Source organism: Trichogramma pretiosum, unplaced genomic scaffold, assembly GCF_000599845.2.
Source record: "Trichogramma pretiosum strain Unisexual culture from Peru unplaced genomic scaffold, Tpre_2.0 scaffold15, whole genome shotgun sequence".
NCBI lineage: Eukaryota > Metazoa > Arthropoda > Insecta > Hymenoptera > Trichogrammatidae > Trichogramma > Trichogramma pretiosum.
Window position 1 is genome coordinate 803,175 of NW_019641686.1, and position 16,827 is coordinate 820,001.

Below are 16,827 nucleotides of genomic sequence, written 5' to 3' on the forward strand. Positions count from 1 at the left end.
TGAATAACAAATGTAGTAGTAGTAACAGTAATAGTAGTAGTAGTAATAGTAGTGGTGGTTTATTGGCATGAATTACTTAGCCACGGAAACCGGTTGACTTTTGGATACTCACGCCATCTATATTGGAAATGCTGAAACTTATGGCGTTTCTATGGAAATTTATTTTATCACAGGTTGGTATAGTGGCTATGGTTAAAGGAAACCTTTTTATTCAATATGGAAAAGATGTAAACTAAAAAAAAACAATTTCAATTATGTATAATTGCGCTTCTATTCCCATAATTCATTGTTTTATGGACAACGAAGTAATTCATCAATCTATCTTTTAATAAGTGGGAGTTCGCTTCTTTTTACTATATAAATAAAAACTTTATATTATAGAGTCATATTACAAGATGTGATTTTTTACTCGTTAAAAGATTTTAAAATTTAATCACTTTCTCTTTAAATATTATATGATAATGGAGTTTTCATTTAAATCGTTGAACAATGATTACGCTATTATCTGGTCAAGTATATAATTTCAATTAACAAAAATCAATTATTGGAATGCTACGATTGTAAGAACTTGTATTCAGTTGAAAATTTTAAACTCAAGATTTTCGTTTTTTGCGTTTTTTATTTGAAGACTCTACAGATACCTTCACTTTCTTAATATTGGAATAATAAAACCATAAAATATTTCATAAAAAAAGGCGCGTTTAAAATAAAACATCTTGCATTAGCCTTGTCCCTTTTTGGACATTTATAAATTTATTGTATTTGACATTGAACAAGGTTCACAAACAAACAAAATATGAGTTCATGGGCATCACTTTGAATTTAATTGACATGGGCTAGTTTTAAATGAAATAATAACGAGGCAAGTCGTTTAATATAATTTTACGCTCGAACAAATTCGATGAAGTTAACTAGATTAACTGATAATGTGTAGAATAATAGTAGGGGACTTTAATTGTAAAATGTACTATAAAAAAATCCAATACATCAAATATAGATTAAAATCAAATTGGATATTAAATAATTCCATAAAAAAGAAAGATATGTAAAAGTTGAGTAAAAAAATTGATAATACAACATTGAAAATATTTTAAAAATTCGACTCTATATTTTGCGGACATGAAAGGATCTTTATGTAAATGAGGATAACAAGCAATTCTCGTCACATTTAAGTACAAACTAGGTCAGCAACCCCCAAAAGCTCATACAAAAGCGAGTACGTAAGTTTAAAAGTGGAAAAAAAGAAGTAAAGGGGACGACGAAGAGAAAAAATAGAGGGTAGTAGGAAGTAGTAGTAACGCGAGCAAGAGAGGTAGTGGAAGCAGTAGTGCTAGCAAGTTTAGCTATTATATCACTGGGGTAGTCAAAATAGCAATACCAACACACGAGCATAGCTCGCGCACTCGAGCCGCAGGAGTGCAGTACGGGAACGACGCGCGGCGCTTTCTCTTCTATCGACCAGAGCCTGTATAGGGTGTACCCCACCTCTGTCGAATAACCCCCTCACTCGCTGCAGCGCAGCGTGGTATGCACCCCTCGCGAAAATCTAGTCCTAAAACGTCGCTCCTGGCAAAAAGACGATCCGCCGAGCGATAGGCAGCAACTCGTACGCACGCACGCACTTTGTACAAGCCGCATCCAAGCATTGTCGAAGAATGACAGCTGCAATTTGGCCACTGATAGCTAATAATTTTTACTATCGTATTTTTACTCGTGCAGGATCAGAGCTTCGGCTGAAAAATCGAAGAAGAAGGAGCTTTTAAACACAAACCCAGAGAGATGTCAAGAAGAAATATTTTATTGCGTGGCTATTATCTATCCAAGTGTCGTTATTATTTTTTCCGGAACGGCAGTAGTAGAAGGGAGCTCGACAAAGAGCCGTCGACATCATCATCATCATCATCTTCCTCATGATTGGTGATAGTAACTCCACAATGTCCAGTGCACTCGAGCAGCTTCATAATGCGCATTGCCGCTAACTTTACTCTCCAACGTCGAATCATCTCGCTTACACGTTAGGCTCGTCAGACGATGAAAAAGTGCTCGTTTTTTTGTGTTTATACTCTTCGATGCTGTTTAATTGCCGCACCACGTCGATTTTGCGTTTGCTCTTGAACTCAATGTATTGACAGCTATTTGGTCGTAAGTAGTTACGAATTTTTAGATTTTATTTTTTATTGTAAGGGCAAACATTTCGCTTTTTTAAGTTACTTATTATTTTTCCTGATTTCGTAATTCATTAATTTTAAGATTAAACAATTTATTAGAGAAAAAAAATTTGTTCATCTATTTTTATTTGTACTTATACGTAAGCACTGAATCGAATTTTTAATGATTATCAATGAAAATATTGTACGAATCTGTGGTCCAATAGTAGAGAAATTACGGGACTGTTTTATTAGAAAATCTTAGATACTAGTCAATTTCTATAAGTTTATGAGACAACAAGATGATAAAATTTCTGTAGTTTTTTCGCACATTTTGACATTCCTAGCCAAAAAAAAATTTATTTGAAGTAATTTAATGTTTGTAATGTGAACATTTATTAATCACCTGTTGAGTACACAAATTGTCAAGTTGATTTTCATTACAATTTCGTTGATAATGCAAATTTTTCCATTTGCCAATCTAAGTTTTTAGACTTTATTTTAGAGTAATTATTACTTATTTCAACGATTACTCGTACCCAAAATGTGTCAATAACTTAAAATTTCAATGATAAAATTACTTCTATAGAACTACGAAGGTTCACGTATCAATATTTTTTTTTACATTTCCTATCGGGTACAAGCATGGTATTGATAAAGCATTATATTGCATCGAATGAAAATATAATTGATCGTGTTACGCACATTAAGTCTGTGCAAGTGATTAGAAAATCACAAAGCAATTGGCATGCGCTTATAATACCTATATTATCGTCTCTACGCATACCGTGTAACGTGTTTACGTTCGGAATATGTACGCACGTTGCGAGACGTATATATAATGCAGATGGCTTTTGTACACAGCACGAAGGAGTGTTGAGTGAGGGTCAATATTAAAGACCCTTTCGTTGGCTTTATACGTGATTTAAATCAGTCGTTAACGCAGAATTTCGCTGGAGCCACGCGAGTTCCGTACACAATCGCATACACGCCAAAGGTAAAAGTAATAAATTTTCCAATGTTTTCTCGATCCCGCCTATACTGTGCTCTATTCGTGCAATTTGTGTTTACTTCGTTTGCTTGTAGTTCAAACACTATGCGATGCGGTCGAGCGATGCTTTGATAAGATAAACCGATAAAAATTCGAACGTGCATTATCTGAATTTGATGTGGATTTCCTAAAGGAAACCTAGATTTTTCGAGTGGAACCTTTCATTAGATATTAGCGTAGTTATAAAAAATTTTTCTTAAGATTTGGGTACTTAATTTTTTCAGTTTGCTTATATCATGCTTTTCTCAGTAATTTAAATTGTAAATTAATATTTGAACTTGTATGAAAAAAATTTGAAAAGTGTACCTCGAATGTATATGACTCGTTTGTGTATGCCTCGAAGTTTATGTTTCCACCAAAATTTAGAGATAAGTTTGAAATCGGAGACCAAACCAAATTACTGCGGTCGAACTATAATATTAATATATCAAAATGACCCGACGTACTGCATTACATTATCTTTGTATGTGAAATTTGACCCATTTAGCTCTGTAAGGCGTCAATGTTTATTAAAATTTTATCCAGTTTGTTTCAGTTTCGCTTGACTATAATTTCGAAAATATAACTGCCAAAGTGAAGTTGTTACTACTTTCATAACGCGAAAACTTTACCCTACTCGAAAATTAAAAAATTTATTAAAATGAAATAAAATCTGGAATCTTTATATGCAATTATTTATGCCGTCTGAAACTTTTTTTCTGTGAAATGTTGACCCAGATAGACTTTAGTGTTGAAAAAAATAGTAAAAATAAATTTAGAAACGATTAATTAACTCTTCAATAAAATCGTAAAAAACCATTTAAATAGTTGGAAACACTCATAAGTTGGAGCAAGGATCAATTCGTATAAAAAAATTCGTAATGTACACACGGAAAAGTTAAATAGACCCCCGGTGTAAAATAAATATATGAATTATTAGATTAGCAGTGAAATTAAAAGTAATAAATAAATATGTCTTTATCGATACTTTAACGATTTTATTGATCATTTGTTGCGATGTTTTCCATAAAATAAGATAATCTTTTTCCACGACAGATGCAGACCGGCAGAAAATCAGTTAAATGACGATGATGAAATGGCGAAATCGTCGTTCGAAACATCCGTAGGAAGTCCGAATTACAAAGTAATCGGCGGAGTACGGCTGAAAAGATGGATAATCGGGCTGCTGCTCTTTTTATTGGCATCCTTGCTGGCAATCAACAGCTTTACAATCAGCCAATTCCATTTGATGCCACTTGGAACGAGTCCAACTGCAGGTATACACGTAGCGCTCGATCGGCACACATCGCTCGCTACGAAGTACAAAATGTGTACCGTGGTGCAACAACAGCGCATCCATCCGCTAATCGTCTCGTTTTTTTTTTGGCGCGTTTGCCCAGGTAATTACATCCTCGAGTTGAAAAGTCAAACAACGCCGCGGGCCGCTGCCGCCGTTCGGGACGGTTACGTCGTCTACACCCAAGGCTGCCGCATACCCGATCTCAGCCCGTACGAGGCGTCGAACGCTCGATACTTCGATCAGCCCCAGCCGATTGTTTGCGAGCACGGCAGTCAGCCGCCGCTCGTCGAGTCCAACAATAGCGCCGTTTACGTGAATCTCGAGGCCAAGCAGTTTTACTACAACGACACCGAGAGCCCGGAATGTTGCTGGCGGCGCTTCTGGCGTAAGGACAACAAAGACGACGAAGTCAGGTACGTAGTGCAGCGCAACTTTTTCCTCGACACCTCGTACCAATAACATTTCTGCGTGTATTGATACTTTGTTTTTTTTTTTTACCCAGTATCAGCGATGACTGCTACTACTTCCAGGACTCGTCGTTCGTCGACGCGGAATTCGTCCGAGTGGAGTGCCAGCGTCGCAACGCCACCATCTATCGGGACTACTTTGCCTTCGTGCCGCGAAAGCTGCACGTGGAGGAGCGATGCCGGAAGCGGCTCCGGGACTCGGCTCGCGCCGGATCGCCCAGGAAGCTCAGCGTGCTCGTGGTCGGCATCGACTCGGTGTCGCGGCTCAATTTCCATCGCGCCATGCCGCGGACGGCGGAAAAACTGCTCGAGCTCGGTGCGCTCGAGATGCTCGGTTACCACAAGGTAGCCGACAATACCTATCCGAATTTGGTGCCGGTGCTCTCGGGCCTCGAGCAGAGGGAGTTCGAGAGGCTGTGCTGGAAAAATCACAAGAGGCCCTTCGACAGGTGTCCCTTGATATGGAAAAACTTTCAGGCCGCTGGTTACAGGACCTTCTTTGCCGAGGACGCTTGCTACATGACGACCTTCAATTATCTCAAACCGGGCTTCAGGTATGTTTTTCGATGACTCTTCTTTATTAATTATATATTTTTGTCAATTATCTTACAAACTCTTCTCTTTTTCTCGTCAGAATTCAACCAACGGACTATTACCTGAGGCCGTTCTGCGTAGCCGCGGAGGCAGAGATCGGCAACACCCGCAAGCTCAACGCTAATCTGTGCCTTGGCACACGCATGAATTACGACTACTTGCTGCACTACACGCGCAAAGTCGCCGAGGAATTCGCTTCGGATCCGTTCTTCGGCCTATTCTGGGAGAGCAGCTTGACTCACGACTTCATCGACTTTCCCCGCCTCGGCGACGACTCTTATCGGGACTTTTTCGCCTACTTGAAGGACAACGATCTACTGAGGGACACAGCCGTCGTATTCATGAGCGATCACGGCATGAGGTGGGGTCACTTTCGGCAGACCTATCAAGGCAGATTGGAGGACAGTCTGCCCTTTGTATTTTTTCTCATGCCCGAGTGGTGGAAAGAGGAGTATCCAGAGGCTTGGCAAGAGTTGAATAGGAACGCAAGGAGTTTGACGACGCCGTTCGATTTGCACGAGACCATCAGAGACATGATGGATTTGAGCAGGCTGAAGTCCAAGGTGAGATATTGCAATCGAGTGCTGGGGAGATGACTTTATTTTAACTTATATTACCCACGAAATTGCAGCAGCAGCAGCAGCAGTCCAGCAACGAAGTAAATATCCCATCATCCCCTAGTCCGAGCAAGAGCAGCAAAGTGCCGCGAGGTATCAGCATGTTCGGCCATATCCCATCGACGCGCAGCTGCGAATCGGCCGGTATCCCCGAGCACTGGTGCATGTGTCGGATACGCAACAGCGTCAACACGAACGACACGAGGGTCGTGGCGACCGCGGAGTTTCTCGTGAGCGAGCTCAATCGCATGCTCGAGCCTCACTCGCCGAAATGCGCCAAGCTCCAGCTCGCCAACGTCGTAGACGCCAAGGCGGTGAGCGAGCAGCAGCCGACGAGCAGCAGCAGCAGCAGCTCGAGCGAGTCGAGCTCGACGACGACGACGACGACGCCAGCCCCGGTGTCCGCGCCCTGGACGGATTACAGCGTGACCTTCGAAACTAGTCCGGGTGGCGCAGTGTTCGAGGCCTCGGTGCGTTACCACATCGAGACCGGCCACGTCGATCTGGTCGATACCATCAGTAGGCTCAACGCCTACGGCAATCAGAGCTCCTGCATCGACGATTTTCACATGAGACTCTACTGTTACTGCACGTAGTATCGTTCGCGTAATGTGTTCGTGTATGTCGCAACGCGAGTGATATGCGCATACATCCTATGATTTTTAATTTATTTACAAAAACTACATTTTCAGCCTTGACGGCTGAATTAGCCAAGATTTATTATATTTTCAGGAAATGGTAGCAGCATATACGCGATGTAAATAAACATTATATTTTTTTAAATCATTTTTATCGTTCAGCAATATATGATAGCTATATATACAAAGTTTTAACGCTCCATAAGAATTGTTCGAGATAATTCTGAATCTTCCCGAAAATGATCCTTCGGAGATCGGTAACTCTGTATACATGAAAATATACCGTCGATACATTTTTTACGTAATTTTACGAGATTGCTCTAAATAAGTAGCTGAAGATGTTAGTGATTTCAAATTCAGAATTTTAAAAACTTCAAATATTCTATCCAATATAAGCAATTTAAACAGGTATGAGCAACTATTGAAATTAACGCGTTCCTGATCATTTTCCTGCTGGTATAATTAATATCGTCGTAATTAATCATGGTTGCTATATAGAATTTTAATAAACTTATTTGATAGACAAAGTTATGATGCCAAAGTGTAAATGTAATATTTTCATGAACTTTTTACGCCATCGTACGATTACAAAGTAGAAATAAAGAAATTTAGAGCCTTTTATTTTTTTTCCAACGAGGCATGGAACAGACATCCTCTACGTAAACAAGCAGTATGCGTAAATATTCATAAAAATTTAGAAAATTGTAATTTTACTTGGCACAAAATCTTATTTTTTTTAAATAATGTACGCGCAACGTATTGGTAAATTTTTTTGAAATACCATAATAGACAACATTCTATGAGTTGTCATTCACGTACGATTATTATGAGTGCGATATGAGCGCTTGATGCATGGATTGATGATATATTGTATGTTATAAAGCCTGTAATTGTGATATTTTTTAAAAGCCATGTGCATAAACAATCATACGATGAATCGTATACGCAGGTGAAGCTAAATATTTTTACATAAAAATGCTTCAATAAAAGATATATCATTCTCTAGATATAGGTTTTAATAAAATCTGATGAAAACAAAACAATTTCAAGGCTTACCGAAAGAAGCAAAATTGAGAATACAAATTTCCTAAAGTTTTTCAAATCACTGCTGAGTATTTTTAAAAAAGCTACGAAGAATGACAAATATATAAAAAATGCACAGCATTAATGTAATTTGTTTTAAAAAATATTCAATCAAAATCTCATAAAATTATTAGAAAATTTTAATTTTCAACTTATTTTCGGTGTCTGCGTAAATAACTAAATATAAACGATTTTGAAACTCAAACACTAGTAGATAATATTACGAGCGCAGAAAATGTTTCTTGCAAAGTATACTATTAATTTGTAAGTAGTCACATAAAAAATCTTTAATTTTATTTCAAATTTAGTAGGAAATATTTTGTTAAAAGTGCAAACCTTGTTTTTCCAAGTCTACGAAATACTTAAAACATTCCAATACTTTAATTTGGGAAAATAAAAAAATTTGGTCACAAATATTTTTCATTCTAATCATTCCATAAATTGGATGAAAATCTGATAAAATTACATTCAAAGTAAAAATAATTTCATCAGTTTAGTAATAAATAACAATGTACCTATAATTATTTTTGTGGGAGTCAGCAACAGTGCATTCGGTGCATTTATTTTACATAATAAAGCTTGTTTCATAAATTAATTACAGTCATTGCTTGTATTTTGTATAGTTTTTATCCTAGCTCTGGTTATTTAAACGTATATAAATTAAATCACAAAAAATGTTTAATGACAAAAAGGAATATGGATTGGATCTTTAATATAAAATTGATTAAGTAACACTAGTTGACTCTTTCAACTTACTCAAAATAATTCGATTGCTACAGGAGACTTTCATTGATACTTCTCAATAGTCGGGTGGAATTTCTACGGAGCTTAACGTTCGTCGCTGTAAGTTCATGCTGAAGGATATTTTGTAAAACGCACCTTGACACAATCTCAGTGAAAAATTGAGTCAAAATGAATTTGAATAAATAAAACATATATAATACGTGGCTCAAACGATTGCACATTTTTAATTGGAAGTGTATAAAACAATAACTCTCGTGACAATCTAACTATTGAAAGGATTTTCTTACAGAAAATGTAAGATATTCACAATTCACAAATATTACAATGCGAAAAATTCTTGTTTTCAAGCATTTACAAAATAACACACACTTATAATTATTTACAGACAACATAAAATTTGCTTAATAATCATTAAAAATTGATGTACAATTTATGCAGCTGGATCAACCTCAATGTTGTTTGTAAAAAAAATGGAAACATGCAGTCTTCATTTTAAATATATTTTCCAGCTACATCCAATTCGATGAGACAATTTTTTTCATTGACGGTTTGAATCAGCGACGCGCCGTAATAGGCGAAAAATTGTTATAATTAACCAGTGAACAACACCTTAAAAAGTACTGTATCACGATTAAAATTATTTTTCCTAATGTGAGAACAATTTATTCCCCGTGAATTCCATTATATATTCTATTAATTGAACTTTGATCGAGCAATTTTTTAATATCTGAAAGCAAATAGTTTGGTTTAAAATTAAATTAGGACTTGTAAATTTGATAGACATGTACATCGTTTTATAGTTGCTTACCTTCTTTCTCTGAGTCTGTTAGATCTTTTTCTGGGAATGCAACATCGAAAGTAATGTATAAATTTCCGTGAAGATTGTTGTTTTCATAAAACGGCATTCCTTCTCCTTTCTTACGCATTCGTGAACCAGGTTTGGTTATTTTGTCTCGCTGAACTTGAACTTTGTGTCCATCTAAATGAGGGATTTCCAATTCAAAACCAATCAAAGCATCTTGAAGTGTAATGGTTACATTGGTGTATAAATCATGTTCTTTCCTCTCAAAAATTGGATGAGGCTGTGTTTTAATTCTGAAAAATTACAAAAAATATTTAATTACTAAAAATATAACAACAATATTTCAAAAAATATTGTTTTTCCAGAAAAATACTCCAGTTAAGAATTAAATAAATGTTCAAAGCTTACTTTACTATTAAATCTCCAGGTTCTCCATCTAAATGTGGTTCACCCTCTGCTGTAAATTTGGTCTCTTGTCCATCTACCATACCTGGTTCAATTTCCACCTCAAGTGTTCTTTCCTCATTAACAAAAACTACATTGGGACACTCAGAACAAACTGTTTGTTGAGTCATTTGGAATCTTCCACTTCCTAAATTACGAGTGACTAATTCTTGTCTACAATTACATTTTCTTGTTCCACTTGCTTGTTTCATTACTGGTTTATTTCTAGTAATCTGAAATAAAAATTTAAAAATAAAATTAAAACAATTCATTCATTGGAACTATCTGTAAAACCCCACAAAAAAATACAAACCTCTACAAAATTCCCACTGTACAATTCTTCTAAAGTTACACTAAGATCAAAGATAACATTTGAACCTTTAGGTGTTTGGCGTTCACCACGATGAGATCCACCATCACCAAAGAAGTCAAAATCTCCAAAGAAGCTAGCAAAAGGATCTTGACTGTTCATCATTCCATCTTTCTTCAAACATTCTTCTCCACATTTATCATACAATGCTCTCTTTGATTCATCGGATAATACTTCATAAGCAGCTCCAAGATCTTGGAATTTTTGAGATGCTTCTGGATCATTTTGATTTTTATCTGGATGCAATTCTTTGGCTAATCTTCTGTAAGCTTTCTTAATGGCATGAGTACTAGCACTTTTTGATATTCCTAGGATACCATAGAAGTCCCTCCTAAGTAAACAACAACATTGTTGAATTTTAATGAAGAAAAAATAACTACTTTAGCATATACTTCTTTAAATAGAATAATTATTAAAAAAGTACAAAAATAAAATATTTTTAATCATTAATTTATCTTATAAAAGAAAACAGACGCCGAAGTGAAAGATGTTTACAACACCCAAAGGTTATGGCGAGCTTATCGGCTTGAAAAAATAAACTTACGGATACTTAACAATTGTCATATCAAAAGAAAATGAAAAAAAGACTTACCCTGCCAAACTGACAGTTAGACATAACGCTAAATTCAATAAAACTATGTAAAAAAGTTTGTAGCCTGCCATCCTAGCAGACGTTCAATGAAAGCCCGACAGCGTTTGGGTCGTGGTAAAAGCCGATTGGCTCGCCAAGCTACAGCAAAAATATCTATATGTATTCGGCTTTGAGCCTGCTCGTGTAAAATAGCGGCCTGTGAAACAACGTCAGTGATGATGCGGCAGAGCTGAGTTGCTTCATTTCCCGTGCCATACATACAACATGCCGTGATATGTGATGTAAACTCGACTAGAAGTCCGTAACACGTCATCCGATTATACAGTGTGTAAGAATACACACTAAATGTGGCTCCTTTAAACTTCAATTCGTGACAGCTGTCATCGAGTATAGGGAATAGCTTTGCACATGGATGCATGTAAAGCTTTTTTTTATCTCGAATCAATTGATAATGAAGGCAATGCCATTTGAATGTGCTTTTGTCATGTGTTCATTAGATTGTGAATACCCAATGTTCCAAACATTATGAATAATGAATGGAAAATTACAAAAGAGATCGTTATGAAAGGTGCAGAAATTTTGAAAATATGATGCGCGATTCTTTTTGAAGCTTCAGAGGGCCAAAAAGTCGCAGGCCAGCAACTCGTAAGTCGTATCGGCATAAGACGTGTTTCGACGAAATCAGTTTCGTGGACTTCTTCATCCGCACATGACAGCACCTTGGCTTGGCTCCGTGTTAAAATCCAAAGCGCTGAAATTTTCGCGTCCCAAAACTTATCAGCAGAGGGCGCCTCGCGGATCGTCTATGTATGCGAAAAAACATGCAATTTCTAGAATGTCGCAAAAATACACTTAGGTTCGAGTTCGACGAAAAAGTTTTGCTGCCTGCTGTACGCTGCGTATATGACTGTGTGTAAATAGCACATATTTCGCCCGAGTTTTTGTATAGTGTAAATATCATTAAATGCCTGATCGGGCTTATAATTTTCCAAGGTCTGCGTGAAAAATAATCAAATTTTCTTTATTTTCTTCTAGATGAATATCAGCGAGTAAAAGCACGAAATTTGCAATTCAACGTGAATCAATAATAAAATCTAGTTAATGATACAAAAATTTACGTGATATCTTGTGGTTTTGCTCTCAGCCGAAGAATACTGGATATAGGAATAAATTGAAAAACATATCGCAACACAAGACAGTGAATTAATTATTTTTTGCAATATTAACTGCTTATGAGCAATGATGATAATAGTAGTTAATTGAATGTTAACCTCCGTCATAGAAAACTTATGAAATAAAATAATCTTGGGTTATCTACAGGTAGTGGTTGATGAAAAGCCACTAAATATTGAAATTTTTCCATCATACCAATCATACCTAGCAAGCATAAAATAAGATAATCTTGAAAAATGGATAACGAAGGTGCAGGTTTAAAGAAAATCAGAGCCAAGCTCGATTATTGGCTGAGAAATGGACAATATTATCAAGCTCATCAGATGTACAGAACAGTTTATTTTCGATATATTAGGCAAAAAAGGTATTTAGAGCTTTTAAAATTACTACATCATGGATGTGAAAGACTTCTGTGTGAAAGACAATGGGCCAGTGGTACAGATTTAGGCATTTTGTATATTGATGTTTTGAAACATGGGAACATAAAACCAAATGTTTATTACTTTAAAATAATATCGAATCTATTTCGCATGATGGAGCCTTCTACAGCTGAAAGAGAAACATATGTACAGAAGTGTTTGCAGTGGAGTTCAACTGGTAACAATTATAAGAATGGTCATCCATATTTTCACAGAGAACTTGCTAGGATTTATTGGGATCAGAAAAATTTTTCCCTAGCCAAGCAACATTTCATGCAAACCAAAGATGGCGAAAGTTTGGCTTTAATGTTAATTGAACTTCAGATTGAACATGGATATTCATATGAACTTGACATCTTCGTAGCTCAAATTGTGCTGCAGTGTCTTTGCTTACAAAATAAAGTAGCAGCAATTGAAGTATTCAGTACATATGTTAATGAACATCCGCAAATACAGAACGGACCGCCATTTATTTTACCATTACTTAATTTTATATATTTTCTATTGAAATCTATTGAAACAAAAAAATTATCAGTGTTTACATTTTTATGTGAACAATATAAATCATGTTTATCAAGAGACCAATCATTCAGTGAATATCTTGAAAAAATAGGTCAAATATACTTTGGTATGAAAACTGCGAATCCTAACAGAAGAGGATTGTTAGGATCATTTATACAATCAATATTCAATGGCTTAGAAGAAGATGATCTTGATGATAAATAAAATAACATTGAGTGTCTAAATAATAATTGTAAATAAAAAATCACTAAAAAGAATGATCTTTTTTTTAAATCCTACAAACAAAGATCTATTGAATTAAAAATTTTACTATTAATTTACAAAGATGCAAAAGAGACTATAAGCAAATTAACAGTGTTAATTTAAATCATGTGTAATTAACTTTTCTTTTTCCTTAAAATAAAACAAACTTAAAATTTCGTTTTGTTTTTCTGACGAAAGTCTAATCTAAATTTGACAAATATGACCTTGAAAGTATATACTGTAGATATTCTACACTTATAAGATTGCCTTCTTTATAGTTAAGAAAGCATGTATACAAAAATGACTTATGTAGCCATATAGTAGCTGTTGTAACTAGTTTTACTTTTTATTAAATTGTTTTTTTATGTTTATTTATTTAATTTTGTTAGTATAAATAAATTTATGAATATACTGGTAATGTAAGTATTTACAGGAATTAATACTTGGGGATATTTTTAAAATAGTTATTGATAACCTAAATTCCGCAGGTCTAATGTTATTGAAATAAATAATCACAGGATTGTAACTGAATTTAATAACGAAGAAAACGAAATAATTAAAATTGCACCCAAAAGTTATAATGAATTTTTTGAAAATTTTTTACTACCAAATAAGCCTTGTGTTTTTGATGCTCAAATTACCACAAATTGGCCAAGCAGAAATGACTGGAAAAACAATGATGAACCAAATTTTGATTACTTAAAATTACAATTTGGTATGTAAACATTTTTACTACCTCATAATTAAAACACATTTAACTATCTATGTTCTTTTGAAGGTGATTGTCAAGTTCCTATTGCAGATTGCAATAAGCGAGTGTATAATGCTCAATGTAAAAATAATATGTCCATAAAAGAGTATATTAATTATTGGATTGATTATCAAAAGTGCAATTACTCAAACCAAATGCCTTTATTATATTTAAAAGATTGGCATTGTGTCAATTCGAATACAAATATATATTTTTATGAAGTGCCGCAATATTTTGCTTCAGATTGGTTAAATGAATATTTTATAGCGCATCCAGATTTAAATGATGACTACATGTTTGTTTACATGGGGCCTAAAGGATCTTGGTAAATTTATAAATTTATGATAAATTAATGAACACAAATTTTTATATTGATCGTTTAATTCTGTAGGACACCATTACACGTTGATGTGTTCACATCTTACAGCTGGTCTGCTAATATTGTTGGGAAAAAACGCTGGTTGTTTTTCCCTCCTGATCAAGGAACTTTTTTAAAAAACAAAAATGGAGATTTAATTTATGATATTTCTACAGTTCAATTAAATGACAACAGCAATAATAATAACAATGATTTTGATAATAACTGCACGAATGAAAAAAATATAATGAAAACACCTAAAAGTATTGAAATAATTCAAGAGTCTGGACAAATAATTTTTGTACCATCTGGATGGTACCATCAGGTTTGGAATCTAGTAAGATCATAAATTTTTAACATAAAAATTATTTGGAGTGTAAAACTTTCTATTAATTTTTTAATTTTACCTCCAAAATTGCAGGAAGACACTATTTCTATAAATCATAATTGGATAAATGGTTGCAATATTAGAAAAATATGGGCTGCTCTGCAAAATGAATTATTAGCTGTTATGAAAGAAATAGAAGATTGTAAAGATATGGATAACTGGAATAACCATTGCCAGATAATGTTAAAAGCTTCCTTTGGAATAAATTATATACAGTTTTATGAGTTTTTGTTATTCATTGCTGAGCAACGAATTCAATCTGTGATAAATAATGTGCCTTTGGTGAGTTTCAAAAAATGGTCACTAGGCCGCAATCATTGTTTGTTTGATCTCAGACAAATTCGAAACGTACTGCAAAGTTTTATAGAAGATGTTAAAGAGAAAAATATTAGTAGCTTAGTTTTTAAAAACTATAATGTTGAAGATTTGATTTTAAGAATTGATGAGAGTTTAAGTATATGATTGTTTTATTGAGAATTTTATAAACTCTTTGATGATGTTAAAAATAAATATGAGTTCTATGATTAATTGAACAAAATGACTATTTTTTATTTGCCATAAAAATTGTCGTGCAATATTATACTTGACTAATATTTCATAGTTTGCTATCACTTTGAATATCACACACGTATAAAAAATTTTTAATAGATTTCTGAAACTTCATTTGAAATTGTCAGTAAATTAGTTGAATTTGATTCACCAGTAATTATCATGATAATTCTTAAAATATAAACTTTTTAAAACACCTATCATACTTTTATAATTTGAATTTTGAAACAAAGAAAATAATGTATTGAAAAATTAACTAATTATTACAGTTGAATGAACAGGCTTGTATGAATTATAAAAAAGGAAATGATACAATCTAACAAAAAATGAAAGAGAAATTCACGTCGGTATAATATTTATATTTACACTATACTCTTCTTATTTACATTGTATCATCCTAATAAAAATGTACAAAACCTATAAGAGATCTCACAGATAATAATTTTTTGCACCTTTGTAAGTTGCATATTAGATAGTTCTCTATTTTTTCCTTCAAAATATAGTATTTATAATATGCTACTTGCACATTTAAATTAATGTCTAGCAAATAATTATTTTAAAAGCATGGGATCTATTATAATATTCGATAACGATAAGTTCTTAAAACTAATCTATAAATAAGTTCTTACATCAATTAAGGAATTATTATTTACATATGTGAACTACTTCCAATATCGCTGTCCATTATTTTGTAGTTCTCAGCAATATTTCACTTTTAATTTAATCATTGTGATATGCCGTTTTAAATTTAAAAAATATATTTTAAAGGTAGAAAAAATTTGAAAAATTTGAATTAAAAACAAATCTTAAATATTGAATACCGAAAAAATCGCCAAGATTGAATAAATACTTGCAAGTTAATTTTCTGAATATCGGAAATATCGATAACTTATGTCATTTCTTACATTACCAGAAATTATTTTGTACATTTTTAATTACAGTTCATCTGGGCACATAGTTCCTTACATGATAAATATATCCTTGATTTTACACATTTTGAAGAATGAATCTTAAATAATTAAAAAAATTAATTAGATAAATAATTCAACTCTATTTTCAATAATTATATTACTTATTTACAATAACTTATGACATAGCATACCAAAGCAGTTGAGCCTATCATTAATGATCAAAACGATTAAGTGATGCTTGATTTTCATTGTTAAATTAGCAAGTGATCATGAATGAATGGTCCAGCAACTTTCTCTCGCTTTCACTTATACGCAAAATTTTCAATTTTTAAATTAATAATATAATACAGCAACGTATGATTCAGGCACATTATAGTTGTGCATTTTCATTTGTATGCACAAGGAAAATGCATGGAATAATTGAAGACAACATAAAGATAATTGCAATTTAATTTTTCAATTGATTAAAATATTATCATTTTGTGCTCAATTCATACACACATTTTTTGTGCATACAAAAAATATTGATAACTACAATATGACTCTGAGATACCTTGCTAATGACACAACGTCTTATTTCATAACATACCTATTCTAACTTCCTATAAATTTCTATTCAAATTGCAACTTTATCATAGAAGGAGATCTGTTTTATTGACTTTTAAAATTAATTAAAATTTTGCTG

General features: G+C 33.8%; 4 protein-coding genes across 7 annotated transcripts; 3 read left to right on the forward strand and 1 right to left on the reverse strand.

The window, feature by feature from the left end:
* Window positions 1-1,574: 1,574 nt before the first annotated feature.
* On the forward strand, window positions 1,575-7,959 carry LOC106650121. Of its 4 annotated transcripts, none has more exons than XM_014367948.2 (6): window positions 1,575-2,142; window positions 4,234-4,454; window positions 4,578-4,890; window positions 4,980-5,498; window positions 5,579-6,101; window positions 6,170-7,959. In XM_014367948.2, the coding sequence occupies exons 2-6, from the start codon at window positions 4,274-4,276 to the stop codon at window positions 6,749-6,751; spliced, it is 2,118 nt and encodes a 705-aa protein (XP_014223434.1). In that variant the 5' UTR covers window positions 1,575-2,142; window positions 4,234-4,273; the 3' UTR covers window positions 6,752-7,959. The 4 variants fall into 4 exon arrangements, with proteins under 4 accessions (XP_014223434.1, XP_014223435.1, XP_023317040.1 ...); XM_014367949.2 differs by having other exon boundaries at window positions 6,173-7,959; XM_023461272.1 differs by having other exon boundaries at window positions 6,176-7,959.
* An 858-nt stretch (window positions 7,960-8,817) lies between these two features.
* Window positions 8,818-10,971, reverse strand: LOC106650124 (dnaJ homolog shv). Its single transcript, XM_014367951.2, has 5 exons — window positions 10,829-10,971; window positions 10,180-10,567; window positions 9,831-10,099; window positions 9,429-9,715; window positions 8,818-9,347 (listed from the first exon to the last, which is right to left on the reverse strand). Exons 1-5 carry the CDS (start codon window positions 10,897-10,899, stop codon window positions 9,283-9,285), a joined length of 1,080 nt encoding a protein of 359 aa, XP_014223437.1. The 5' UTR covers window positions 10,900-10,971; the 3' UTR covers window positions 8,818-9,282.
* Window positions 10,972-11,671: 700 nt separating this feature from the next.
* LOC106650125 (Golgi to ER traffic protein 4 homolog) lies at window positions 11,672-13,361 on the forward strand. Its single transcript, XM_014367952.2, has 2 exons — window positions 11,672-11,778; window positions 11,864-13,361. The coding sequence occupies exon 2, from the start codon at window positions 12,238-12,240 to the stop codon at window positions 13,144-13,146; it is 909 nt and encodes a 302-aa protein (XP_014223438.1). The 5' UTR covers window positions 11,672-11,778; window positions 11,864-12,237; the 3' UTR covers window positions 13,147-13,361.
* A 58-nt stretch (window positions 13,362-13,419) lies between these two features.
* Window positions 13,420-15,215, forward strand: LOC106650122 (jmjC domain-containing protein 4). Its single transcript, XM_014367950.1, has 5 exons — window positions 13,420-13,604; window positions 13,674-13,900; window positions 13,964-14,261; window positions 14,328-14,631; window positions 14,716-15,215. The coding sequence occupies exons 1-5, from the start codon at window positions 13,588-13,590 to the stop codon at window positions 15,142-15,144; spliced, it is 1,275 nt and encodes a 424-aa protein (XP_014223436.1). The 5' UTR covers window positions 13,420-13,587; the 3' UTR covers window positions 15,145-15,215.
* Window positions 15,216-16,827: the final 1,612 nt, after the last annotated feature.